Below are 27984 nucleotides of genomic sequence, written 5' to 3' on the forward strand. Positions count from 1 at the left end.
TCGGTCATCGGATCCTGCACCATATCATTAGTAGAAGAAGAGGGAAAAACAGTAAGAGAAGACTTAGCTTTGTGCACGGCTTCACTATGTCTAGCCATCACCTCAGGATTTTTCTTATAGGAAGGATCAGAGAATATGCATGAGGGATCAAGGCCCATATCTCCTAGATCTGTAGCACCCATCTCGATGAGGGGACTCTAAATCGTCTGATCTAACGGTTCAAAGTAAGCCACCTGGAATCCACCCACTATCATAAACTTAGTGGCCTTTCGAAGCCAAGAAGGCTAGCCACGTGTCGAACTGAGAGCATGCTGCTCGGAGAGATGCGACACATAGGAGCCCGTTACAGAGCCCTTTACAAAGCCAATTATTGAGCCACGCCCCTTGGGAACACGAGGTGGCCCAGTCCCCAAGGGCGGCTCTTCAATGCTAAGAGGGGAAGGTGAGACGTAATTGACAAGCTCAGCAATGACCGGTCCCATCATGGAGTGGCCGATGCTTGAGATGTCCCTTTTTGGGCATGGGTCAGCACGGGGCCCTGCCACGTGGTGGAGGCCGTTGTGTGTTCTTGTTGAACCCGCAGACCATGGTCTGACGAGACCGACGTGGTGTGGCCCGAGTTAGCCTTACTAGTTGGTCGAGACGCACCCTGACCTGACAAGAAGCCCCTAGAGGCAGGCTGCGGCCTTCCTCAGCCACCCCGGGCACTTCTGGCACTACCCCGGCCTCCTCGACCTTTACGGCTAGCTCGAGTCGAGCGCTTGTTGACAAGAACCCAAGGCCCGTAGACCTAGTCCTCCTCTAAGGAGCTCAAGGCCTAAGTTGGTAGAAGCGGGTCGGCCAGCGGTTGCATTAGAGGAACCACGGCAACCTCCTCGGGAATGGCCACAGAGGCGGCCGACAAAATTTTCATGGGCGTATCTTTGCCACCAATCGGGAGGGTAACCTCCGGAACTAAATTTTCCACCAAAATCTTCTTTCTCCTAGGACAGTCGGGAATCTTGTGGCCAACAATGCCACAAGTAAAGCAAACTAACGGGAGATTTTCATAGGCAACTGCCTGATATATTTGCTTAGGACCAAGAAGAAAACCATGTTTAATAGGTTTAGTTAAATCCAGTTCCACATAAGCCCTAGCATAACATCCTCTTCCAATAACCATGGTGATATCCTCAAATCTAAGAGGTTTCCCAACCATTGCCGCCACATCCACAAAGATATGTGGCTTCCAATATTCCTCAGGAAGGTCAAGAAAACGAGCCCACACAAAAGCTTTAGATATTTGTTCAACGGAAAGCCTGAAGTTAGGCTTCCACTTAGTCAAATTGAGGACAGAACCTCTAACAAGCCACGGACCCTCCATAAGGATAGTAATCATATCCTCTTCACAGCTAAAGCGGAAGAGGAAGAAACCTTCATATTTATTAGCAATAAAGACCAGCCCAGCCAACCCCCATTGCCTTAAAAGCTCAGATCTTACAAGGTGGAGAGAGAAAACCTTACCTAAGAACTTACCGAAGAGAGTGTTATTCCATTCTGCCCTACTTTCTTCCATGATCTTTGGATCGATAATAAGAACATCAGTGGTAGAAGCTTTGAACTTGGCAATTTGCTTATCTGAGATGATGTTATAGCTGGTTGCTCTCATAGGAGTACCTTGGGCCACTCTAACCCACGATCTGGTCAGGTTAGGCGTCGAGGAAGATGGACAAGACGCTGTAGAAGGCAAGCCGTTGTTGTGGTCATCTGCTACGATGCCAACCAGCTAGGGTGGAGCCGAAGTTGTTCCATCAATTAAAATAAAGGGGGTTGGGGAGGGAGTCAAAGCAGGAGAGTGGCCCAAGTTTCTATCAAGGGGAATAGGGAAAGAGGGAGCCAAGAAAGGAGAGACCCTAGGAAGGGCCACCGCTCCTGAGGCCATAAGCTTGGGACTAAGGAATCAAATCGCCACTAGATCGCCAGTTGCAGCTTTATTGTATTAGAATTTACTTCTTTTTCGTGTGTCCCATTAGCAGTTATTGGGACACCAACAAGCAAAAGGGCAAACTCAAAAGGAAAAAAAATTTCTTGACTTACAAAGAAAATCAAAATAGGCTCAATTGCCAAAAATGAAAACCATGTTTATTTATCAAACTAATGCAATATTTGCTAAGAAACAACTAAGTAGATTTCTCTTAAAATTGCTCTCAAAGAAAATGGTTTATAATATCAACTCTCTCCGTCAATAAGTTCTATTAATTTTAAGATCTTTAGAATAGTAAAATAAATATTAATTCTAGATATATATGCAAATATTAATTCTAGAAGGGGCATAAAAACAAATAAAGGATTTTTGAATGGTATACATGCAAAAAAGACTATTTTTTTAGGCTTAATTGTATTTTACTCTCATGTACTTTGATCCGATATTATCTTGCCCTTCTGTACTATAATAACATATAAATATCTCCATGGACTTTTGAAAAGCTACAACTAAACTCACTTTTGAAAAGCTTATGAGTTAAAACTTGGCTTAACTACACTTTTCTCTTTATATTTTGATCTAGTATCACTTTGCTTATTATACTATAAAAGCAGACAAATATTCTCTTAGACTTTTCAAAAGCTACAACCCAATGCCTTTAACGGGTACCCTAAAATACATTTCTATCCCTCTCTTGTTGGAGGAAAATATTAGGGTTTATTAGCTGATAATATAAAATTACCTATCTACCCTTATCTACTACTGATTGCGAAGAATTCTTTTTCCCTTCTTCTTCCCTTCTCGTCTCATCTTTTTTTCTTCTTCCTCTCTTCTTTCTCTTTAATATGCCAATCTAATTCCCATATAAAACTTTTCTCTCAACTTTGAAGGATGTCAAGGTATAACTTATACATCAAAGAAGACATATGATGCTAGGCATGTAGGGTATTTGGTGTTAGTGTTATTTGTGCTAAAAGCCATGTGGGAAAGATGTAAAGAGATAGGATGGAAAAATTTATTAGGACTTAAAGGAAGGAAATGGGTTGGGAAAGAAGAGTTTAATGTTCATCCTAAGAAAGGAGTTGAGGGCAAAATTGTCTAATTTTTTTGCTTCCATGAGAGTTATTTTATCTATCTGAAAATAACATGCTATTCACGTACTTGACACATGAGTTTTAATTTACGAAAGGTTAATAGATAGTTTTAGTTGTAGCTTTTCAAAAGTCTAGAAGTATTTGTATGCTTTTATAAAGTGTTAAGTGATACCGAGTCAAAATATAAGGGGGGTAAAGTATAATCAAGCCTTAAAGCTCACATGCTAAGCAAGTGAATAGTATATTAATTTCAGATATACTAAATTACTTTCATAAAGATCAAAACAATAATTTTTGAATAATTTTATCCTCATCTTTTTCCTTAGGCTGAACTGCAAAAAATCTTCTCCTATTCTTTCCAAGCCATCTCTGTCTCAATTTATTTTTTCTATCTTCCTATATTTTCCCTACATGACTTCTAGTACAAGCAACAACAACACTAAAGGCCTATGATCTCTACATCTTCCCCTCTCTACGAGTTATACCTTGACACCTTCAAAGTTAATAAGAAAAAACTCAAATGGAAGTTGTAGGATGAGAGTTGTAGATTAAACAGAAAAAATAAGAGAAGAAGGAAAATATGTAATTTAAAGTTATCAGCTAATAAAATCTAGTATTTTTCTCCACTAATAGAGAGATAGAAATGCAATTTAGGGTGTTTGTTAACAAGTTGTAGCTTTTCAAAAGTTTAGAATAGTATTTATAGGACTTTATATTATATGGGGGCAAAGGGTAAATAAGCTTTTTTTTTTCTTTTAGAACAATCGGCGCGGATCTAAACCCGAAAGCCGGATCCGAAACTCGAATTCACCCAAAGCCATTTGGCATGTTTGATGTAGCAGATTTAGACCCCCAGGTACTCTCTTTTTCTCCCTATCGGTGGAGATCTCTCCGTTCCATTTCTGTTCTCCTCGATCGCTTCCTTCCTCCGACCTACCAACGACTGTGTAGATCCGGATCCCACCCGTCTTCCTTGGAAGGGAAGCGACTTCGAGACTCATGGAGGTTGTTGGGTCCGAGTTGCCGTAAGTTTGAGGCTGTTGGAAGTAGAAGGCAAGGTTAAATTGTTGGGGTATTCGTCTGTGTCCAATATGTCCGATTCGGCGGCCATGTCGGCTGCGATCGAAGCACGGTTCAGTGATTTGGAGCTCATCGGAAGGGGATCCTTTGGCGATGTCTACAAAGGGTAAAGAGTGCTCGAAGATTTTGTTCTGTTCTTGCTTTTCTTTTTTTCTTTCTTGGGTTTATTTGTTAGCTTGTGATTTGGGAGTGTTTTGATAAGAAGGATAATGCTTTAAATGTCGTCGATGCTTAGCTTAATAATTTCGAGAGAAAAAAAGGATTTCTTCTGGTAGTTTTGGGAACTGGGTTTTGTGATTAGTCAATGTTCTGGGTGAGTGGTTGACGAGTGTTGATGAAGTATGTCGGTAACTGAAAATATTTCTAGTTGGTGGGCACTACCATCAAAATGTGGTCTTGGGATGGGGCTGAAATATAATTTACGACATCTTTCTATTTCTTTTCCCCCATTTTCTTTCTTAGGTTGATTCAATGACCAGTTAGACGTTGTTGGACTTTATTTTTAAGTTTGACATGACGATACGGATTTTCACTTCTTTCTCGTGCATTTAAAAACTTTATGGAGCTTCATTTGTTTGGCGCAAGGATTGCATTGCAAAAGCAATGGCTTCTGAAGGATGGTAGATTTTGTGATGATTTTCATGCCATTTCTCACTTGGGTAATGTGCTTGGAATGTGTCTTGGTAAAAGAAAAATGAATTTTATGCCTGAGGTAAAATACGTACATTGAAGAAAAATTACTTCTTTGCTTGGACAATAAGCATTGGTTATGTAAGAAGTGATACTATCATACTGTGTGTAAATTGAGATCATCCTTATAGATTAAAAGGATTCTCCAAAGTAAAAGGCTTTTTAAGGGGTCTTCAGTTTTCTAGGACATGATTGTTAGTTAAAAGAGTTGGTATTATTACAAAACCTGCACTAGCTATATTTATTTTTGTGACATAATTACCTAGGTGGTTAACGATGTGACTTTCCTAATAGTATCCCAACTAATTGAGTTATTCTTCCCAAACTTTTTCACATTTCTCATAATATATAATAATGCCAGTTGATAAGAATTTGCCTTCAGGATTTAGGAGTTAGTAACTCTCTTCATGTTTTGTTAACTCAAAAGGTTAATCTCAGAGTCGTATAGCTACTGGACCTCTATAATCGCTTGTTGTCAACCTCAGTCCTCCAAAAACTGTAGAGCCTTTCAGTTCCATGGCTGGCATATCTCTGATGCTGGATATGAGCTTACAATTGAAGAAAGATATTTATTTAGAATCCACACAAGTAACCTAGACGAGGTAGCTTAACCATGATGGAGGCTAATTCCAAAAAATGCATTAATCAGGCAGGGGATAGTTTCATTTATTGGCTTGAATGTGGTTCAGATATGTGCCGTCTGCTATTTCTCTTGAGAAAAGTCATTCGAGGTCTAATGTACAAAACACATGTAAGAAATAAACTTTCACCTCATGGCACCAAAGCCCAGGGAAGAATGTATTTGCACAAAAGACAAGTCACCTTCACAATAAATGAATTAATTTAAGAAGGAAAGTTCAATGGAGGTTAATAGTTTGCAAAAAATTAAAAGATTCATACTACTAAAATAGAGTAGTTATGAAGCATGCATCTTCTTTCATCTTTTTTCCTAGGTCTTCTTCAATAGCTGCAAAGCCCATATTTTTTATAAGATTATTGATCTTGAACTGCAGAACTTTCCTTAAAATGGATAGTAAGATATAACTTATTTTCACTACATTGATGTGCATGGATCTTTGTAAACTTGTGGAACATTTTTTCCTATGACATGATATATGTACACGTATCTGATCCTCCAAATAGACTCCAGAACAGCTTGAAAATATGATTATCTTAACATCTGGTTAGACTTCCAGAAGTTATACACTTCATTTATTTATGATAAAGATGAGGAACTTATATGTTTGGGCACTTCATTTCCTATTGGAATAACTTTGAACGATAAAGCAAATCAGATTACGAATATAATTAAGTACAGTATCAATACCTTGATTGCTTTTACCGTTAAGTTGTTCTTCATTCTTTTGTCCAACTGTGTAAAAATTAGTATAACATACTATTTTTGTTCAAGTATATGCAAACTCTCCATGAGTCAGTCCGATGTAGTAATTAGTGAATTGTAATTTTGTGGGTGTAATTCTGGTATTCAAACTGCCAAGCAGTCAACTCTTGTGACCTAAGCTTACTCCTCCTCACAGCAAGGTACTCAAAAAGGAATAAGATCAATTTAAAAGGCCTCCAAAGAGACTATGTATACTTTATTTGAATTGATATATAAGTTTCACCGGTCTGATTTCTGAATTGACTGCAGTAGCCTTGAGCTAGAGTATCAGAGGTTAAAGTGTGTCAGTTCAAGATGTCAAGACTGATTTACATGGTAGTTTGATGCATACCATAATATATGCTTTCTTTCCAAAATAAGGCAACCTTTTTATTTTCATAGTTCCTCTGTCGCTAGTAGCTATTTCGTATTCTGTTATATAGTCTTATTTTATGGGTTAATTTAAATTGCCTTATTTTGCTCTGATACATCAGCTAGGTTGCATTCAGGAATGACGCTGGCATGTATATTTTTCCCAGTACATGCCATAGCATATAGACTTTGTTCTTAACATAATTAGAAGAAGCATTTCTATGTGTTGTACCTCTTCTGTTGCATATCTTAATCATTGTTCTTTCTGAACAAAGCATAAATTGATGGTTATTATATCTTTTCTATGTGATTCTGTTACAAATGACTATCATTGCTTAGTCTCCTCTTACAAGCTACTTAATTTGCAGGTTTGACAAAGAGTTGAACAAAGAGGTAGCAATTAAAGTCATTGATCTGGAAGAAGCGTGAGTTCCTACTCTTAATTATAAATTATGCTATAATTGTGCCATTCTGTCATCATATGACTAAAATTAAGTTGTTATCTTCATCCACCTGCACGGATGATTGCATTTTCTCCATTTATAGAATTTGTTGCATTATCCTGAGTCCAATTGAAGTCTAATAGGGTCCTTAACCTCTTTCATAAATTAGCATTGGAGATAGCTATCCAATAAGTCTAAGAAAGCCCTTGAAGGCCGGAATCAAGGTTCGAAAAACGATTAGGATCAACCTCCCGAAAAAAATAATACCGTATCGACCATATTGGCCACTGGCCGACACCAATTGCTCGGATAGGATCGGACTATTTTTAGTTACATAAAATTCTAAATATTATTAAAAAATGTAAGAAAATTTCTAATTTTTTTAAAAATGACAAAAAAATGAAAATTATAATTACTCAAATATGAAACCTAAAAATTTAAAAAGTACTAACTTAAAACTATTGCAATAAAGAAGGGGAAAGAGAGTGGAAGAAACGAAAAGAAAAAAAGAAAAAAATTCTACCACACTGAAGGAGTGAGAGAAGAAAGAAAACTACAATGAAAAAATAAGAGAAGAGAAAAAAAATACATAGCCGAGGTTGTCAAAGTTAAATCTATGTTGGTGGAGTTTGCTAGAGTTTGATTTTTGCGTTAGAGAAGCAATAGCTACGGTAGGGAGAAAAAGAGAGAGAGAAATAGTGAAAGAGAGAGAAAAAGAGAGAAATAGTAGAGAGAGAGAGAGAGAGAGAGAGAGAGAGAGAGTTAAAGCGAGGAGGGAATCTAAACTGGGATCAGGTTTGGATAGGAATCGGCCAATCCTTCAAATCGTGACAAGAAATGCTTGGAATTAACATTATTGCCTTTGATATATCTCTCTCTCCCCTCATCTTTTTTCCTCACTATACATACATTCCTAATGGATAAGTGAGATACGGTGAGCTAGAGACAATGTCAAGGGTTATGTCTCTAGAATTGATGCAATTATACTAGAGATATGGATGATTAGTTCAATGTTATGCATTAGGTTATATTTGTTATTGGCACTAAGGTTCAAAAAATCGAAATTGGAATCGACCTTCCAAGAAAACAATACGCATCTGCCGGATTGGTCGTATCGGTTGCCCGGATCAGATCAGATTTTTTTAATTAAATAGAATTTTAAATATTTTTTCAAATATAGAAAAATTTCTAAAAAATTAGAAAGTATGACAAAAAATAAAAAAATAATAATTATTCACATATGAGCCTTAAAAATTAAATTCAAAATTCAAATTTCAAAATTCGATGAATATCAAGTTGGCTCTTGTAAATCCTTGTAATCATCGTCATAATCACCATAAGTTTAAAAATAATAATGTCTAGGGTCTGGTGCTCCAAAGAGTGATTGTATCATATTATTGTATATCAAATAGATCTTATAGTCTTTGAGGAGAAAAATAATCAATATATGAATCTTGTATCTGAGAATATTGAGGAGGATACTGAGGATACTTAAGATGATAATAATCAATATATGGATTATGTGATTGCTCAAAACAATGAACACTTCATGAACCATGGTCGTTGGAGTTTGTTAGAGTGAGATTTACGTGGTTAGAATTCCTTAAAGTTCGTTGGAGCTAGATCTCTCTGTTAGAAAGTGAGAGTGAGAATAAAAGGAGAAAGAAGTGAAAGAGAGAGAGTCAGAAGAAAATAGTAAAGAGAGAAAGGGAAAGAGCTTGGGGACATCAATAATTGATGTCTTCGGGTCGGATCTGCATCAGATCCATAATGGATTTGGCCTGGTTGGATCAAAATCAGCTGATCTTGGCTGATTTGACTAGGATCGGTCGATCCGATGAACCTTGATTGACACTGATGTTCCATCTAAGAATTTTAGCCTTGGTGAAATCCAAGGTTCCGAAACTCAGTATTGGGATCAGATAACTACATAAAATTCTAAATATTATTTAAAAATTTAAAATTTTTTAAAAATTTATAAAAAATAACAGCAAAATAAGAAAATCAAAATTATTCACATATGAAGCTTAAAAACTGAAAAAAAAACTCACTCAAAATTATAATGAATTTTATTGAATTTAACAACTTTTATACTCGTAAATTATTATTGCAAAACAACGGTAACAGTAAGAAAAGAGGAGTTAAAAAATAGGTGAGAAAAAGGAAAATGAGAAATGAGAAAAACAAACTCATTTGAATTCATCATAGTGTGAAGTAGCCAGAGGGGCTCATCGGATCGGCTATCAAATGAATTCGGTGAATTGTGAGGGTGGGAGAAGAGGTGTATAATAAAAAGTGGATAAAACTAAAATTTGAAAAGAAGACAGTTAATGACATCAATTACTAATGCCTTTTAAGTTAAATGTTTTTAGATTTGACCTGAATGTTAAAAAGTTTTAGTTTCAGTCGATACCACTGAGTTTCTTGACAACCTTAGCCATAAATTTATTGGGCTAGTGCAAGATTCCATGTGATGTTGTTTGACACTGATATTTGATAAAATAACCTTTGCAAAGCTACACAAGGGCCATGAAACTTGAAAGATTTTTACAGGCCAACTAATGAATTTATACTAGTGTGAGATTCAGTTCCAGGAGATTGAATAAAAGAGAAACTTGGAAGAGTGCTATTTCGAAATATATTGTTTGAAGTTATGCAACATAATTGGAATTTCTCCAATGGAACTTGCCGTATTAAAGATTACACCATTTCTGGCATAGCACTATCAAATGATGTGTGAAATATACACAAAAGCAAAGTCCTAACTTCTAAGTGACATTACATCTGAACAATCAACACTATTCCAATGGTGGACAGGTGCTGCATTTTTTATTTACTTTGTAACTAATATGACTATCTTGTCAATGGCCCAAAGAAATTCCAATTATCTTGTCCTATAGGATCTGAAATATAATAATTTAATTACTGTGTTTAATGGCATGACAACAGAGAGGATATATTTTGATGATATAAGGGGTTCTAAGAAAGGTGCAGGAATGAAAAAAAGGAAACATAATAACCCTTGCTGAACTGATAGAAACTATTTCATACAAGGGCGTGCTGCCCCATGTACAACAAAGAAAACTGAGAGAAGGGAAGAAGGAAAAACACAGAGAAAAAGAAATAGAAATGGAAGCAGAAGGCATTGTTTGACAAGAACCTGAGAGGAAATTCTCTTCTTGCAAGAAAAGAGGAAGTGTTGTGGTTTCTTTGTGCTTCTATTATAGAGGAGCATTTTGCAGTAACATGTTGAATAACATTTTGCCATTGACTGCTGAGGAGCAAGAAACTGAGACAAAGATCAAGCTTGCTCCCTTTGTTGAAGGAGAGAATAATGATTCTGGTGAGACCTCACCCTTACTTCAAATTTCATAGCTATCAGAGAGAACCAGAATTATTATTTTTTCAATAGGAATTATGGTATTTATATTAATTAAAGTACTGGAATTAGCATTGGAGAAGGTATGGGATAGAAAACGAAATGGGTGGTGAGAATCTAGATGATGGTCTTTTCATAGATTTTTCTACAGTAAAACACAGGTGGAGCTGTTGCTGATTGGCTTTCTTTATCAAGTAAACCAGTATATGATATCTTCATGGAAGAAAGAAGTAAGAGCTGTCAGTGATTTGCATTGACTGGTGGATCAGAGTAAAAGAACAATCTATTCACTATTGGAATAAGAAGAATTCTTGCAATTTTGCAACATTCCTAGAGGCTATTGATGAAAGAATGGATATTTCTGCTGGAGAGAGTTGGGAGAGGATGGAGTGCTGTTACCTGGCCACTGTTTTGAGTCTCCCTCTGGTTTCTTAATCAAATGGGCAACTTAGTTCAGCTTTTCTTCAGGAAAAATAATTCTTTGATTTTCTCTTAAGTTTCAAGACTAGCACTCTATTGTTATTATGCCAATAAGTTCTTTATGAACGGAGTGCTGTTGAGGTGTCATCAAACTCAGCTGTACATGGTGATACTGCAGATGCACTGCATTGATATCATGTTACTACATTCTCTGTCACAGACACTGTTCAAATTTCAAATGACTTTGACCAGGGTAAAGCATTGGTTGTTTTAGAGTCCATAATGCTTAAGAATCATGTTGACTCAAATGCTCATAGATCTGAAGATACTTGATTTTGCAAGTGAATATACAAGTAACTAGAGGATTTTTTCTTCAATCTACTTCCGAACAGCTGAATGTTAGCGGCTAAGCTTCAGGTGTAATCTGTGGGGCTATATTGCAGAGAATGAGGTTAAAGTGTATTGAAGCAAATATGATCTTTTGTCTGATACTCTGGTTATCTGTATATATGCAGACTTAATATTTTGCATGTATATGCAGAAAAAGGAAAAAAGAAAAACCATGAGTCAGCTTGTTGACCCCATAGGCTGTTAGTACTTGATCATCATTTTTACCATGGCATTCTCACTTCAAAAACATCAACTTGAATATGCTCTTCATATCTTTCCTGTTTCCTGATGTAACCATCTATGAAGCATGGGTAGGGATGTCCACATATGGACATGACACATTATTAATTGGTGCATAGATAGGGACAATAAGGAATTAAGGATACTGTATGTTAAGAATACATTATTTGTGTTATATATATATATGTATATATGTATGCTCTTGTAATTATTTAATTAAGATTATTGTGATGACATTTGATGGGATAAACACCTGAGGACATCTCCAAATTGTTCATTGACAACTTCGAATTTATAAAAAATTGTTAGTTACTTAATATGAATAGCAGAGAAGAGAAATTTGGTCTACTAATTATGAGTTGATTGTGATATTATAGTCAAATACAGGTGTCCTTTGAATTCACAGATCATACCCAGTATAATAACATTTATGGTCAGCTTTTATTATTAAAGAATCCAACCTAATAGGAATCTTAAATTTGACTTAACTTTGAACTTGCCAAGTACCAAAGATATCCTAGTTTGCTATGATATCTACAGACTGTAGGCTAATTTCATCATTTTCATCTATTATACAGCTAGGATATCATTGGTAAAGATTGAACATGGATTTCTTAGTTTAACATGCTTTTATCATCCTGAATGAAGACCAAACTGTATCTGATGCTATATGATAACAACGGCAACAAGTTTTTAAGTTTTAACTCCGTCTATTTGGGGTCTGCTAACTTAGATGATGCTACATGGTTGAAAAAATTACATATTTTGATTTTTAGTTTAAGTTTTGAGCATTTTATCATTGGTCTCAAATGGTATTGTTGAACGATCATGTTTTTTGGCATAAAAGTTATGACTGCTTAAACACTGGAAAGGCTTGTACTTTGTTGATACCCTTCGGTTTATGTAGATTATACTCTTTAATTATTGTTCTCTGAGATGTTTTGGTATACTGATAAAGTTTTTCATTATTCCACTCTAGTGAGGATGATATTGAAGACATTCAAAAGGTTAGTTACATCTGATAACATTTTTGTTGAACCCAAGATTAACCTCTATAACTCACCGTGGATGACATCCTTTCTTTTGTGGCAGGAAATAGCAGTTTTATCACAGTGCCGGTCTCCATACATAACTGACTACTATGGTTCCTATCTTCATCAAACAAAATTGTGGATAGTTATGGAGTACATGGCTGGTGGTTCTGTTGCTGACCTAGTATGTTTAGATTCACATTTTCCTTTTTGGTGCTTTCACTAATAAAAATCTATGAGTACTACTGTTATGGTTAAGATGCTACAAATTAGAAAAAGATTTTAAAAAAGCTGTTTGGTAGTAGTAAAATTTCTTGTTTATCTTGTGGCCTTTCAAGTTTCCTTAATTGTCTTACATTGTATGATGAGGTGTCATTTTATGCATATATTATTCCAATATCTGGTAACCATTTTGTTATCCTGTTATTCTCGAGTTTTGTATGAGAGATATGAATGTAGACTATAATGCTTTCATGAAGTGGAAGAACTAGAGAAATAACTGAAGAATCTCTAGAGCAATTCAGAATGTATCTTTTGCAGTTCATGTTCACATTCTTCTCTTTCTAGTGCTTCAGTTAACACTTACTGACTTGCTGTTAAATTCTTTTGTTGTGCTATATGTTAAAGCAGAGTGGTATCAAACTTAAATTTAAATATAGATGCAACATGATGCTATTAAGTTTTCTAAGACCTAGGCGGCTTGGTGGCTTTTTGGCTTGGTTTTCTTTAAAGACCTAGGCTTCACTGTACTTGATAGTAATTGGTCCATGGATCATTTAGCATCTGTCAGTTTATTGCTCATGGGTTGCTTCTACTGCTTTATTAAATTTTGGTCTTTAATCTAGGACTTTAAAGAAAACTTATCATGCCATTTTGTTCAATGACTGATGGCCTAATACTTGCATGGTACAAAAAATAGAAAATAAGAAGCATCCATGCTACAAAATCAAGGTGTTGTAAGGTGATATAGTTAAGGCTTTTCCCCATGTGCCTTAATTGAGTATGCTGGAGTCATGAAATGACCTCTCTGGTGGCAAAGGTAAGATCACACTTGACCTACCTAGACCCCATGTTTCTGAGAACCTTAAATGCTAGGGTGTGCTTTTTGCAGGGGTTTCCCTTCAAATGTAGCCATTTGTAAGGTACCTAGGGATTAAGTCAGATACATCATGGAGAGTTAGCTGCACCCAGAAATGAAATCAATACTACTCTTGCTTTAGTATTACTCATGTTCAGTGCTCTACTTTTTATGCAGGTCTTCTCATAAAAGGGTTGCTTTATTTGGAAAATACACTAACCAACTTCAACACTTGAGAGGAAAGTTACAGATAATTAGTATTTGGAAAAAAAGATTAATTTGCGGATCTCTAGGATGGAATTAAGTATCGGTGGATAGGGTGCGCTATCGGTTAGTTGATGTAAGACACCAAGACGTCCCCGATGGCATGACTCATGCAGCATGAGAAAGCCTTACTGTAACTGTCACAACATCTAAAAGAGGTGGAAATAAGGGGAAAATGGGGTGCAGGAAATGGAGAGAGAGAGAGAGCAGCTGACACTGAGTTTAGGGTAGGGTTAGGGTTTCGATCATCTAAGGGAGGAGAGGAGGAATGAAGAAAATGATGGGGGCTGATAGGATGCAGGCATGATTGACCCAACCCCAAATTATTTAAACTTAAGTTTAATGGGTTCCGTTTGGTCAGATCATTTGGGTCCTGACCCTTTTTGACCCGATCTGAACCTATTAAACTTAAGAGGGTTTTGGGTCAGATGAGGACTGGCCATGCCTACATCCAATCTGCACCTATCGTTTTCTTTCTATCTCTACATTTTCTCCTCTTCTCCTTGCCACAATTGATGAATCGAAAACCTAAAACCATGGTTTGAAGTTTCGGTTGGTTTCGGATTTGACCCCAATAAAGAACACAAAATTTGGGCTGAAACAGATCAGTTTTAGCCTATAATGGCCCAGAACAAAGATCAAATCAATAATCTTGTAAGGTTAGTCCTGGATCAATGAGTTCTGAATCAGGTAAAACACCAAATCATGCCTAAAATTGCCCTTCACCACTCATATGTTTCAGCTTACTCTGTAATGAATCACTCGAATTATATCTTTTGTGATGTTGGATACTTCTCAGCTTGATCTGTTAAAATTATTCTATTGTATCGCCTTCCAATTTAATTATTTTACCTTTTTATTAGATAGAGGATATCTGTTTTTGACTTTTTGATGTATCTGTCTTTTGTATTTCCCTTAAGCTTCAAGCTGGTCCTCCGCTGGATGAAATGTCTATTGCGTGCATTCTCCGGGATTTACTGCATGCAATTGAATATCTTCATTCTGAAGGAAAGATTCATCGGGATATAAAAGGTTGCTGTCTATAATTTAACTCTATACCTATCTGTGTATATGCTGTTTGTTGTTGCTGCTTAGAAAATTACCGTGGTAGTTGTTACTTAAGTTTTCTTTTAAGGATATGTGAAACATGTTTGTTGAACTTGTTCTCTAACTTTTTGCAGCGGCAAACATCTTGCTAACAGAAAATGGAGACGTAAAGGTTGGTAGAATATGTTGCTAGATTATTTCACTATTTTACTCACATAAAGTCAGCTTCCAATGTTTCATGACTTCAGCATTTAATCTTCTGCTTTTAACCCTCCTAATGTAAGTATATATGCATCATAGGTCGCAGACTTTGGTGTCTCTGCACAGCTGACAAAAACAATGTCTAGGAGGAAGGTAATGTATTTTCCAGCATTATTCTTTAGAAGTTTATCTCACACTCCCTACATTATGTGTTTATTGCCGTTTCACCCCATATTTTCACTATTTTTAACTCGACCCGATGCATTTAATATCGAAAAGCACTCTCAAGCACTCTCAAGCACCCTTATATTTGTCACTGAATTTCTAAAAGCACCCCAAGTTGGCTGTTTTCTATGATTTAATGAAGAAAAGCAAGAGTTGAATTAAAAGTAGTGAAAAATAAAGGGTGTAAAGTGAAATAAACACATAATGTAGAGTTTGAAATGAAAAAAAAAATCCATATTTCTTTTTTATCTCATTCAGTCTTTATAATTTTGATGTCACATCTGATTTTTACACAGTGTTATACTTCTTATGTAACTTAGTGTCTGTGTTTCTTGTTTCTGTTCATGGCTCTCTAGGTCTGTTGCTCCTAGATATAGTAGTCATCTGTACAAAGTGTTTCACTTTTTATTTAGAGAAGGGTTGAGGCAGGCATAATCTAATTCTAGGATACTGAAGATAATGTTTATTTTGTTGTTTGATTAGAGAGGGAAGACATGCCTTGATTGTTGGAAAGTAGTACTGAAAATAAAAGAATGTTTTGAACTATTGCAAAAGAATGTGAAAATTTATATATTGTTAAGAAAGTGCCTTTATAATTTTGTCCACATTGGGAAGAGCTGGTTGTCTTAAAGAGGAAAAGATTTTGGTGTATGATTTCCATGAAATTGGACCAGTTTGATCTCATGAGATGTAGTCATTAGATTTTTTATTTTTTATTTTTTTCTTTCTACTACTTTAGTTTTAAATGGTGAATCTCCTTTTTAACTGCTTTATTGGTGCCTCCTGTGGATAATATAGACTGTAGGGGTTGTTCAACTGCTTTTAATCTCCGCTTCTTTTCTACATCCAGAAAGATTTTCCCCTTTCTGAATTGTTCCTTATCTTGTAGTTTAGTTTGGGGACAAAAAGAAAATTAACCCTCATCAAAAGTTTGTTGTGACTTCTTTATGATAAATTGCATTTTCCTTTTAAAATTGTTGTGGTACTTTATTGAGGATTATCATTGACTGCAATATTAACATCATTTGTATTATTAATGCAACTAAGAAGACAACTTAGCTTAGTAATTGTACTGATCTTTGGTGTTACTTCCTAACGAGCTTAGATCTTTCCAGACATTTGTTGGAACCCCATTTTGGATGGCACCTGAGGTTATTCAGAATTCAGATGGATACAATGAAAAGGTATGCTCAGATCTTTACAAATTCTCATTATTTTCTGTTGAGCCAAGTAATTATCTTTTAGATATCTCTTACTTCTGATGCAGGCAGATATATGGTCTTTAGGCATAACAGCTATAGAAATGGCAAAAGGTGAACCTCCTCTGGCAGATATCCATCCAATGAGGGTTCTTTTCATAATACCACGAGAAAATCCTCCCCAGGTTTACATGGAAATCAGTTTGTGTTACCAAAATAGTTATATAAAGTGTTAACTCATATAGTATTTTTGTTCACAAAGTCTGTCCAGATCTAATATTCATTAAAAATACAAGCATTCTATTGTATTTGATGCAGCTTGATGAGCATTTCTCTCGACCTATGAAAGAATTCGTATCATTATGTTTAAGGAAGATTCCTGCAGAGGTAAATTTATTCTTCTTAGACTAAGATCAATATTTCTTTTGTTCTTTGCTCATTTCATAGTAAAGGATTTTATTGTAGAAATAATTTAACATATTTCATGAGAAAAAAGTTATTTTTATGTATGTTTATAGAAAGCAATACATTCATATTGACTCCTTTCTTTCAACATCAATAATTTCTATACTGGGATTTGTGTGCCATGTGGAAGTATGTGGGCTTTTCATATGACTTGTGGGTACGATAAAAGAGGGTTGGAAAGAGCAAGATGAGATCCATCAAAGGGAGAGAGAAAAGGAAAGGGAGGTGAATGTGGGGAGACATTGCCAGAGGAGGATAGGACATTGATTGTAGAAAGAGTGTGGAGAAAGAAGATAAGAGTGAGATTGGGTTTGAACATGACCCCACCTGACTTACCCTATGCATTTAACTAAATCAGGTTTCCTTAATTTAAGCTTGGGATTAACAAATGTTTTGAGTCTGTTCACATTGGGCCTAACCTGACAACCCGTAGCAAAGAGCATTTGACTTCAATGGATTCCAGGCCTGGTTAGGTTAGTCATGCTTGAATCCAAATCGACTATCATCTTCTTCCTCCTCCTGCTGTCAACACCCTAGGCCCCCTTTGTCTCTCTCCTCTCTTACTCGATAGCTGAAGCAGTACGTGTCGTGTTGCCTGACACTTCTCTTGTTTAAAAGCTGTGTGCATACCAATGCATTAAAATTGTTGGTTCTTTATTTTATTTTATGTTATTTTCTTTTGAGAGGGTAGTGGGGAAGACCTTAGGATTTCATTTACATAGTGGACCAATATACAATCAAGAATTAAGAGTTACAGAGAGTAGTTAGAAAATGATTGAGAATTTAATGAATTCCCTTTAATACTGGGTAGTAAATTGCCCAGTTGTTCCACACTTGCTTGAGAGTGATTATGAGATCTGTTTGTTTGTTTTTGTCTGGAGCAACCACCAGAGATATATTTGAAATGATCTGTTTGTGTCATCCAATGCTTCAAATGGCAGCTCGTGTGGGAATATGCAGTAGCAGTACCTGTCTCTACAAACCGTGTCTCTCATATAGGCTGATTTGTATATTGGCCACCTATGGTCATGCTTATCGGATTTAACAGATACATAGGCCAATAAAGCAGGCTGATTAGGCAATAATTCTGCTGATTAATATCTTTTTCATTTTTGATAATGTCCTTTGTCACCCTTAGGATGGCATATATCTCTTGTGGGCCCTGTAAAACTCATTCTTTCTCTTGGCAGCTTGGTTCCCTCTTACCTCCAGCTGCCAAACCCAACCATCTCCTTGACTGGCCAAATCACCCATATAAACTGTCTCCCTCTACTACATGCCACCACCTTACCGTAGTTGAATAATTGATAGAATACGTATGGTCAATTATATACACCATTTTCTTTTATGTCATTGTTTTGCGAGGCAGCACAATCTTTGCCTGTTATGAAGTGGCTTGACTGCCACATGCTGTGAGAAATATTGCCTATAATCTTCTGTGGATGAAACTTGAAAGATGCCGGCCATGATTTACACTTGATATTCTAAAAGCATAAGTAAATATTCCATGACTATGCATTTACTATGTCATCTTAAAGGCTGGATTAAAAGCCAAAGATATCGATTAACAGAATATGATAATCTGCAGAACTGGGATGTATAACAAGAAGAACTAAGAGAAAGAATAAGGAAACAAAAAGAAAGAGAAGTAAAAATGCATGAAAATGAAAGGAAGATTCAAAGTTTGAAGTGTAGTGGATGATTTAATGTAGCTCAAAAAATAAATAAAAAGTATGAATGTGAGAAAAGAGAAGAAAATTAAGCTTGGGAGCTTGAAAAGAAAATGAGCAAATAGAATGTGAAGGAACAACATATCACGCCGGAGCAAATCTCATAGTTTCACTTTGGGTATCACTTACTGGTTGCATGGTTTTTCATGCTAATCTGACCCTTGAGCCTAATTCCAAGAAAGCTTTTGCAGGTTGCTCCTCTGTCTCTGGTTGTTCTTGTCAACACTTTGTGCCCTTAGTACCAGTAATGGTTTAAGTACTCTTAGAATATTTCATGATGGGAATCTCTTGTTTCTGTAAAAACATATTTATCATGACATACTCCTTGTCCTAAGTCAGCTAATCTTTGGATTAATGGTTCTTGGAGTTTGCGTCTAGATCGTAATGTATGCAAGTATCATTTGTAACAGAAAAGAAGTTCACAAAAGTTTTGTTATTTATGTTAATACTTGCAGTTTAGTCTCATGAGTGCCAAGAAATTTTGTGGTAGAAACTAAGAATCAGACGAGTGCTTCATTCATCCTTTTACTTTAGGGCTAGAGATATATAATATTTTTTTAGTCTGATTACATATGTATGGTTTCCCATGACCTAATATTTATTCCACATTTTGCCTTCAGAGACCTAGTGCGAAGGAGCTTCTTAAACTTCGCTTCATCAAGAATGCCAGAAAAAGTCCAAGGCTTCTGGAGAGAATAAGGTGTTAACCTTCCCATTTATTTAACAGTCTAGTCATAACTAAGATATTGTTTTTTCTTGAAGTAGTAAAAGTCCTTATTTGTTCATCATCTCTACTGGAGGTCTTATTTTCTTTATATCTATAGAGAACGTCCGAAATTGACTTTAAAGGAGGACATTGAGACCCAAATAAATGGCCTAAAAATTCAGGAGGATGCAACAAGTACTATCAAGGTGGTTAGGGATTCAAGAGATGAAGTTGCTCTTTCAAGGTACTCATTACATAATTTTCTGTAGCTTCTTTCACTGTCATCATTCTGTTTTTCACTCACTCCATTTCATCCTAGTCAAGGAGAGGTCCTGAAGAATGCTAGCTGGGAAGTTAATGCCGATATGTCAGAGGGTACAGGGACTGTTCGTAGTTCTATAAAACCACCACAAATCGCTACAATGAGAGAGAGAAAAACAGATGTGCCCTATAGTCCTAATCCTGCTAAAAGAACAGCAGATCGAGAGAGCCAATGGGTGTCTGTGTCAAGAAATGCTTCTGATGAATCAATCTCTGCAAATTTACTTCAGAAAGAATTGAAGGAACAAGATGATAAGAAATCTGAAAGTTCTTTAGAAGATGTAGGTCACATATAATTTGATTTTCATCTGCAGCATATATTTGATACTGAATTCTAAGTAATACTTAATTTGCCAGAATCATCAATTAGTAAGTGGATCAGGGACAGTTGTTGTACGTTCCCCAAGAGAGATATATGCAGCATCGAACAATCAAAGCATTAAGGTGATACTATGAGTCTATGACTAATAGAAGCAATGCTAGTGATGTGTGATTCAGGAGATGATCTAATTTATTCTACTTATTAGCTTGGTAGCAGATTCTCCTCTTCTGAAGATCTGTCTATTAGTGGTACTGTTGTCCTTCGTTCCCAACATGATGAATCTGAGACTCCTCGAGCTTCACGATCTAGACTGGGGATCCAAGAAAAAGCATCAAGTGCCTCACATGAAGATAGTGCAATAAACCTTGCAGAGGTATCTTATTACATGAATAAATTGTGCACTGAATGGCAAACAATTTGTTTCTGCATTGCGAGTCTGATTTACTGTAGTGAGATTCTTAATTATAATTTTCAGGCAAAGGCTGCTCTACAAGGCGGATTAAGAAAAGGAAATGCTCGGGAAAGGCCTCACATGAGCAGACCTGTCAAAGATGCACAGGAGCCTAAAGTATCTCAGATAGCAAGCAGCTTCGAAACTCCTAGGTACTTATTGTACAATAACTTGATTTTTAGCTTTAATGATCTCTGCTCCTTGGTAACACGTTTACTCTTTAGGGAAAATAGTGAGAATGTCGATGCACAAAATCTGCGTAGTAAATCACGTCCATTAACCGATGCGCAGTCTATCGTCCGAGCTTCTCCAGCATTGTCATTGTTGATAATTCCTTCACTGAAAGAGGTAGGAATAATAATGCACATAATTTGATATTGTTATGTTATGACAAAATTGCAGCAGCACCTGCCTTCCTTAAGAACAAGATCTATGTTTGTTAGACTAAGATAAAATATTGTTTTGATAAAACAGTTTTTGGTTGTCACTATGCTTCACATGTAAATTAGAGAGATATTAGTATTTATTGTTCTAATCTTGATATTTGGTAGATTAACATCTTCATTCTTGTGCATACAAAGAAAATGAATGGTTTGTAGTTAGCTCTTGTTCAACCTTATGATTCCTCCCACAAATATTATTTAGATTACCATATCGTACTTATTATTATGTGACTAGGATGTGACTACTTTCTTTGAGCATTATTATCAGAAGAGCTTTGTTGAATTTCTTCTGTGATAAACTAAATATTTAGGTCTGTATGAAATTTCCAGAATTTCTTTTGGAGTACATTAGAGAGGGAAGACATTGCATTCGTATTCTTCATTTCTGAGTATGGGTTATATGTTGTACCTTCGTAGTAGTATGACTAAGAAATCTTGTGGCACAGGCACAGCTATGAAGACTCTCTAGACCCTATTGTAGGGATTTTGTCCCCCTGCCGCTTCTTCTCTACATCCATTGCCACCTTCTCTCCTTCAGTTTATTTCTCATTTATTGACTCTGGCCATCGATACTCGCTCCATTCAATTCTACCCTACCAAATCGCAACGGGGACTTAAGGTTTATTTTATTCAGTGATGGAAGGGAGAATAAGAGATTACTTGTAAGTTACTTTGTTGGAGCAAGCCAGATATTATTTTACTCGATCAAACCCAACCCAATGATCAAACTCTTATTAAAGTGATTGGATGGGTTATTTTTATCTGGCTTGACTCCTGCCCAATATCACAAACCATAAACCTAAAATCTAGACATTCATTGATGAGAACAGACATCATCGCTGCCTTTCTTTTCTCCATCTCTCCTCCTTTTCTTTAGATCCCATCTTGCAGCAGTTGGTCCCATCGTCCCAATCATGGTGACTCCATTCCCTTTTCCTCTTCCTCTTCCTCCATCACTCTCTTCCACCTTCATCTCCACCATGTTGGTGTGGGTGGATGGCATCTAGCTCATCTTGTGGTAGTGGACATGGGTGTTCAGTTGGAATGTTAATCCATGGGTTGACGACTCAGATCTACATAATAGCATGAGTACGGAAAAGACTGAGAATTTGCATATATCAGCTTATTTGGAACTTTTTAGAAACCTTCCAATCCACTATATTGATAGGCGGGCAACTATAGAAAACAATATTTAGTATAAATTAAAAGAGTCAAAAGAGGGAGTCACATGAGAAATCAGTTGATGCAGGATTTGGGGAGTGCAATATATAGAACAATTCTCTCGTGGTTACTATTAGACTATTGTTGTGGCTCAAGCTCATGTTACCATGCCACATGGATAAATCTTAATCAAGAAAAGATGTGGGGGGTGTCAAGGAATGGATAGTTTATCTTCTGTATGCAGATGTGTTGGCGGTTTTATTTTCTTTTTGTTTTTATAATTAATAGTCTTTAAAGTGATAAATATGTGCAAAACAAGTTGGAAATGAAAAGAAATAAAGGATCTTCATTCTTGAAGAGAAACATCAATAATAGCCACTTTATATAATATGACTTGTGTATGACTAGTAGCAGTTACCATGTGAGCAGTGTAGTAAAAAGCAGCCATGGCAGCTGCCATGACCGTCACTTTGGTGGGGCGGCACGTCGGCCGCCCCACCAACAGGAATGGCAGCTACCCATTGGCAGCCAAACTGCTTGGGCAAACTTGGCGGGCCGCCAAGCGGCCTCAATCATCTCTGAGCGGCAGTGAGAAGTTGACAGCAACAAGCGAGTATAACTGGTGGGTAGGGAAGGCTCGAAGGCCTCGAGCAGTTGCGGCAAGCGAAGGCAATGAGCAGAGGCGGCGGCAAGTGGACGACGGTGGCAATCGGATGATAATTTTGTTGAAATCGTGGATTGCCGATTGCCTCCTCTCCTTTTCTTTCTCTTTGACATCGGAAACCACCCACTTTTTTTTGTCTTTCTTTCTTTGTGCTTTAACGGTGGGAAAGAGAGCCTGGCTCGTATTAACATTGGAAACCACTAAGGCACTAACTATTAATGCATTTAATTTCAGATCATGGTAATTTATTATTAAAATGATACTGAAATATGTATACATATTTGTGAATTATAAATTTATAATCGATTATTTTTATGGTTGTGATTTGTGAATTGCACTATTAAAATTTTATAAATAATATATATAATTATAGGACTTTCCTTCTCTACCAAAGTGCCTTTGTCTCGGGGGGACTAATCTCGGATAACATTCTAGTCACGCAAACGAATCCGAAAGCGAACCAATCTATCGCCTTTGGCAACTTGTTGACAGCCTCCTCAATTCCATCCCCTGCTCTAGACATTGGTGCTTGCTCGTGCTAGTCCATGAAAGGTGGATGAAGGTGAGTTTGACTACGAACTGGGGGATGCTAGGATAGGATTTAGACGAATGCACTTTACTGCTACCTGCGAATTAGCAGCCCTTCTTCCATTCTGTCAGATGACAAGTTCTAGGCCTCGGAGAAGAGCAAGTAGCTCAATGACAAGTATGCTCGCTCGTGGTGTAGATCTACTAAAAGGTGTCAACCATAACCTGTAGGACTTTCTCAGAACCACTCTCGAGCCAAAGACTCTATCACTCGAGCGCCAGCAATTTCTCTTGACTATCGAGATCATAGATCACCCCTACTTAGAAACCCAAAAAACAATCAGTCTTCTTTTTCCGTGTGAAAGAAAAACCCCTCTTAGTGCGGGTCCCTAGTAGTCAGAGCATCCCGGGAGCAGACCGCTCCCTCGGAAGAAGTGGTCAGTCAAGAGCGGCATTTGAATCCCTCTCCAATCCCTCTAGTGCAGGTTCCGCTGATCCGGCGTCCCACGAACAAGATCCTATTGGTCGAGCAGCGAGAATCGGTATTGTGGTGGTGCTAAAAAATAGATTTGCAGACCCATTGAGATGTGAACTGATCGACCACGCACGGGTCAGATCCCGCAAGTCTGATCCAAGTCGTCTCACAGAAAGAGTGAGTATGTCCCTTTCACCGTGGACGCCAGGGGCATCCGTGCCCTCGCCCTCCTCTGATCAGGTCCGTTAGGAGAGAGAAGTAGTGCTCGAGTGAATAAAGGCCTTCACACCCAAGTGTTGTATTTTGCGAAGGCAAAAAATGTCTTTGATTTTTGCAAACCCTCTTCCCTTTTTTTCCCAGAATATATTCGCCCGACCATGACGAATCCTGCCCTCCCGTCTTTCTTTCTCATTGAATGAACTACTGCCTAGGACGCTCCTATGCTTATGAATTCAATGATTTTTTGGCCCGGGGAGGAAACTTCAGAAAGAAAGCCTACTGGTTGGTCTGGTTGTCCCCCCTAAGGTGGCCGGGCAGGCCTCGATTCAATCTCGTTGATTCCAACGTCACATGGCTACCTCTCTCCTTCAAAAAGCTTAGGCTCGTTCTGATAATGGATCGAAAGGTCAAAGCAGGCTCCTAGTACGTACCGTTATTTATACCTATATGGGGATAGCATATAGAATCATTTTTTATTTTTTATATATTAAATTGTTAGACCGCGTTGCCGTCCGCTTTGGCGCCTTTTGTCTAGGCGCTAGGCGGTGGGGTAACCGCCCGCAATCCGCACCCGCCTTTCAATGCACTGCATGTGAAAAATATAGTGAGACTTCAATAAGACATACACAGGTCCTGTGTGGCTTTAGCCTTATGCATCATTGTATGAGGACCACAAGCACATATATGGCTGCCTATGTGGATGCATGGTCTGCATTTCAGAATAGTTCTTTAAGTTTCTTTTGAAACTCCTTTTCAGTCCCATTATTCTTTTGACTTTGATCACATAATCTGCAGCATTTCACATTTCTTACTCCATTTGCAGTGGCAACAAAATGTATTATGATCTGTTCTGTTGCAAGGGTTTTCAAAAGAAGAAAAGGCAAGGAGATATATAGTTTAGGGCATTAAAAGTGCAAATAGACAGTGATAAGAAAGGCCAAAGTAGTTTCTTAAATAAAGAATTACTACTGCATTAAAGGCCAACGTATTATTTTTGTTTCGTGAGTGCATTGCTGATTTGTTTCTATTAGTGCAAGCTAATATAGAATTTTGAAAAGAAAGTAGGTTAAAATTTTACACATGGGATGCACATTTAGTAAATTTGGGTGTCATAAAGAAAATGTTCATTCAAATTCTCTATTCCAAAGAAGACACTAAAGTGTAAGTGTGTTGGTTGATCAAATTTTATTACGCATGTTCAGCTATTAATGGAATTGAGAAGATGTCAGACATTAAAATAAAACTCGACTATTAGAGTACTTAAATACTCATGTGTGATTTGTTATTGTCATAATTAGAGGTGGTAATTTATTGACCTGACTTGATAACTCACATGAACTTGGAAGCTTTAAATGGGTTTGGGTTCAGTATAACCGGGTTCATGTTTTAAATTGGTTGACCTGCTTGATCCAATTATTAAGCGGGTCATGTTCATGTTTATTATCTCAACTTGTTTAGCCTATTTAAGTTTAACTTGTTTATGACCCACTAACCTATTTATAACATAACAATCCGTTTATGAGCCAAATAACCTATCTTTCACTCAAATAACTCATTTATAACCAAATAAATCTGTTTATGACTTGAAGAAATTATATAAACACAAATAATATGTGTAACTCGGTAACCCATTTAGTAAGCAAGTTGTGTTCAGACATGAACTGTTGCTAGGAACTGGATATCCATTATTAGTCTTTTATCCCTTGAATATCTATATTTTATTGTTAGTCATGAAGAAACTTCTCATAAGAGGTACTGAATTGTTGGTATTTTCACTTTTGCCTTCTAGTTAGTCCTTACCTTTTCAGACATTGCTGGTAGTCTTGTAATCCAGTTCTCTTCTGTTTGGTGCAGGCAACTGGTGATATGTCGGAAGGGCCTGGTACTAGTGATATTATTCAGTCACTGGTGGAAATGGAGCACCAATTACCTGGCTTCTGTGAATCATTGATCATCAAGTTTCTGCAAAGATTGGGAAGGTCCTTGTACTATAGGTTTTCACTCATTATATTATTGTTATATCTACCTTTCTTCCTTAAGTTCTCAACCATATCTACTTTCATTTCTGCAGCTCAAAGGAATCCTCTTTGAATGGACTCCATGAACTAGCCACTGGTATTTTCACAAAGAGAATTGAGACTCCTCAGGAGACCGATAACCACAAGAAGATACCAAATACGCAAAAACTTGAGACCCCAAGTTTGAGCCCTCTTGCAAGGTTCCTTCTCACAAGGTTGGCTCTTTTGTCCACTGTTTTTCTTGTAATCTCCTCAGTTTTAAATGAATCGAGGGAAATAATTGGATTTATTGGTATAGATGGCAGAGCCAAGTTTCGCAGGATCTAAACTCAGTCTGAAGAGGGACCACAAGAGCTGATATAGTTGTTTCCCGTTTGTTTACAATGTATAATTAATTGAGTGTATATATCATCTAAATTTTTTCCTTTTCTCTAATGTTCACCAGCTTTTAGATGTCCTTCATGCTATTCTGTTGTATTTTAATGTTCATGAAACTCAGATACTACCAATTCAATTTTCAACTGTAATTTTGCAACATCGTTGCCTTTTAAAAGGTTACTTAAAGAACTGCCGTTCATGTTATAACTTTATATTCTCAGGAATTTCTCAGAGAAGCAACTTAGAGTACAAAGGGACATTCTAAACGGAAAATCCCATCAAATAAAGCTTACCATGATAGCAGTAGCGTAGTCAGTTATGTGTAGCTCTTGTATTGAACTTCCCAGGTGGATGGTTACAGATAATGTGATCATCTTGGACATGGATTTATTTTATTTTTCTTTCTGTGAAGAAAAATTTAAATTAATGTTTATCTAATATTTTGGTGAGAGCTAATGTCTTGATCTTATGGGTTATCAGAGCTTCCAATTTTTCTTTAGTACAGATCTAGTCACTTGGCCTTTCCAGTATTGTTGCATTAATTTGCTAGTGGCTTTAGAAATACTTGGCTTTCTTATTGGTGTTACCTTTCTGTACAGGTTGACCTTAAAAAGAGGGAAATTTGCATATGATTGTAGGTTACATCGATGTCTTTTAGCCAAATTGTAGTTTACTTTTTATATTTTTATTATTTATAAATTCAGTCCTATGATTTAGTAAATATACGTAGAAAATATTACGTTAGTTAAACTTAACTAAATTTCTGGATTAAATTAATTATACTAAGAAGATTGTAAAATATTATCAACTAAATTATCTTTATTCAACTTGTACTGCTCAACTCAACCTAACTAAACCTAGTTAACTAAATTTAACCTAATTAAACCTGATCAACTAAACCCAACCAACCCTTCTCTATCATTTGATCCAAACCTAACCCTTCTATCTCATCGTCCCCACTTAACACTCTCTTGAGAGGTAGACTGAGTAGTGAAGGGCGAAGAGGAATTTTTCATCATTTCATGAGTTAGGTTTTTGTTTTATGTTGGTATTTATCTGAATTTTGTTCTCCCATTTGGGACTTAGGATAATTAGAGAATTCGATAAATTTTGGAGGATAAAAGAGTGTTTTGTCCCAATTTGTAATCTACTGCTAGCTTGAGTATGGGAGAGTAAAGTCCGATGAAACTCAAGACGTGAAATTAGTGAAGCCTAAGCTGATGATCGAGAGACAAAGAGAAGGGCATTTTAGTTATTTTAAAAATAAAAAAAATCTACTTAACAAAAGATTCTCATTTTATGCTGTATACCCGAATTAAATATAACCTAGGGTGCTTCCTTTGCACATATTTGTTAAATTATAGATGCTCGAATTATAAATAGTGAAAATATAGGATGTAAATCATAAAAGATAAGGTGTTATATATAAATTTCCCTAAACAGAAAGATCAACCTTATGTAGTTTGTCCTAATCCTATTTGTACTCCCAAGACTCTCCTCTATTTACTTAGGCTGTGTTCACTTATGAAATAAGGCTAGAATATAAATTATTATTCTAATTTTTAATACTAGAAGAAGAAAGTTAATATTAGTATAAGTTATTCTA

General features: G+C 36.6%; 2 protein-coding genes across 3 annotated transcripts; one reads left to right on the top strand and one right to left on the bottom strand.

Annotated features, from left to right (window-relative positions):
* Positions 1-817: 817 nt before the first annotated feature.
* On the bottom strand, positions 818-1648 carry LOC140759194 (uncharacterized). Its single transcript, XM_073095685.1, has one exon. It carries the CDS (start codon positions 1646-1648, stop codon positions 818-820), a length of 831 nt encoding a protein of 276 aa, XP_072951786.1.
* A 2255-nt stretch (positions 1649-3903) lies between these two features.
* LOC140759534 (uncharacterized) lies at positions 3904-26581 on the top strand. Of its 2 annotated transcripts, none has more exons than XM_073096120.1 (20): positions 3904-4243; positions 6949-7005; positions 12432-12459; positions 12545-12667; positions 14746-14857; positions 15007-15044; positions 15173-15226; positions 16414-16482; positions 16566-16682; positions 16816-16884; positions 19313-19392; positions 19517-19642; positions 19718-20000; positions 20077-20163; positions 20247-20414; positions 20517-20644; positions 20726-20840; positions 25837-25961; positions 26054-26215; positions 26299-26581. In XM_073096120.1, the coding sequence occupies exons 1-20, from the start codon at positions 4149-4151 to the stop codon at positions 26336-26338; spliced, it is 2076 nt and encodes a 691-aa protein (XP_072952221.1). In that variant the 5' UTR covers positions 3904-4148; the 3' UTR covers positions 26339-26581. The 2 variants fall into 2 exon arrangements, with proteins under 2 accessions (XP_072952221.1, XP_072952220.1); XM_073096119.1 differs by having other exon boundaries at positions 3905-4243; positions 20717-20840.
* The last annotated feature ends 1403 nt before the right edge of the window (positions 26582-27984 follow it).

This window comes from Typha angustifolia, chromosome 4 (genome assembly GCF_048772165.1).
Source record: "Typha angustifolia cultivar Huaian chromosome 4, ASM4877216v1, whole genome shotgun sequence".
In the NCBI taxonomy this organism is placed as follows: Eukaryota; Viridiplantae; Streptophyta; class Magnoliopsida; order Poales; family Typhaceae; genus Typha; species Typha angustifolia.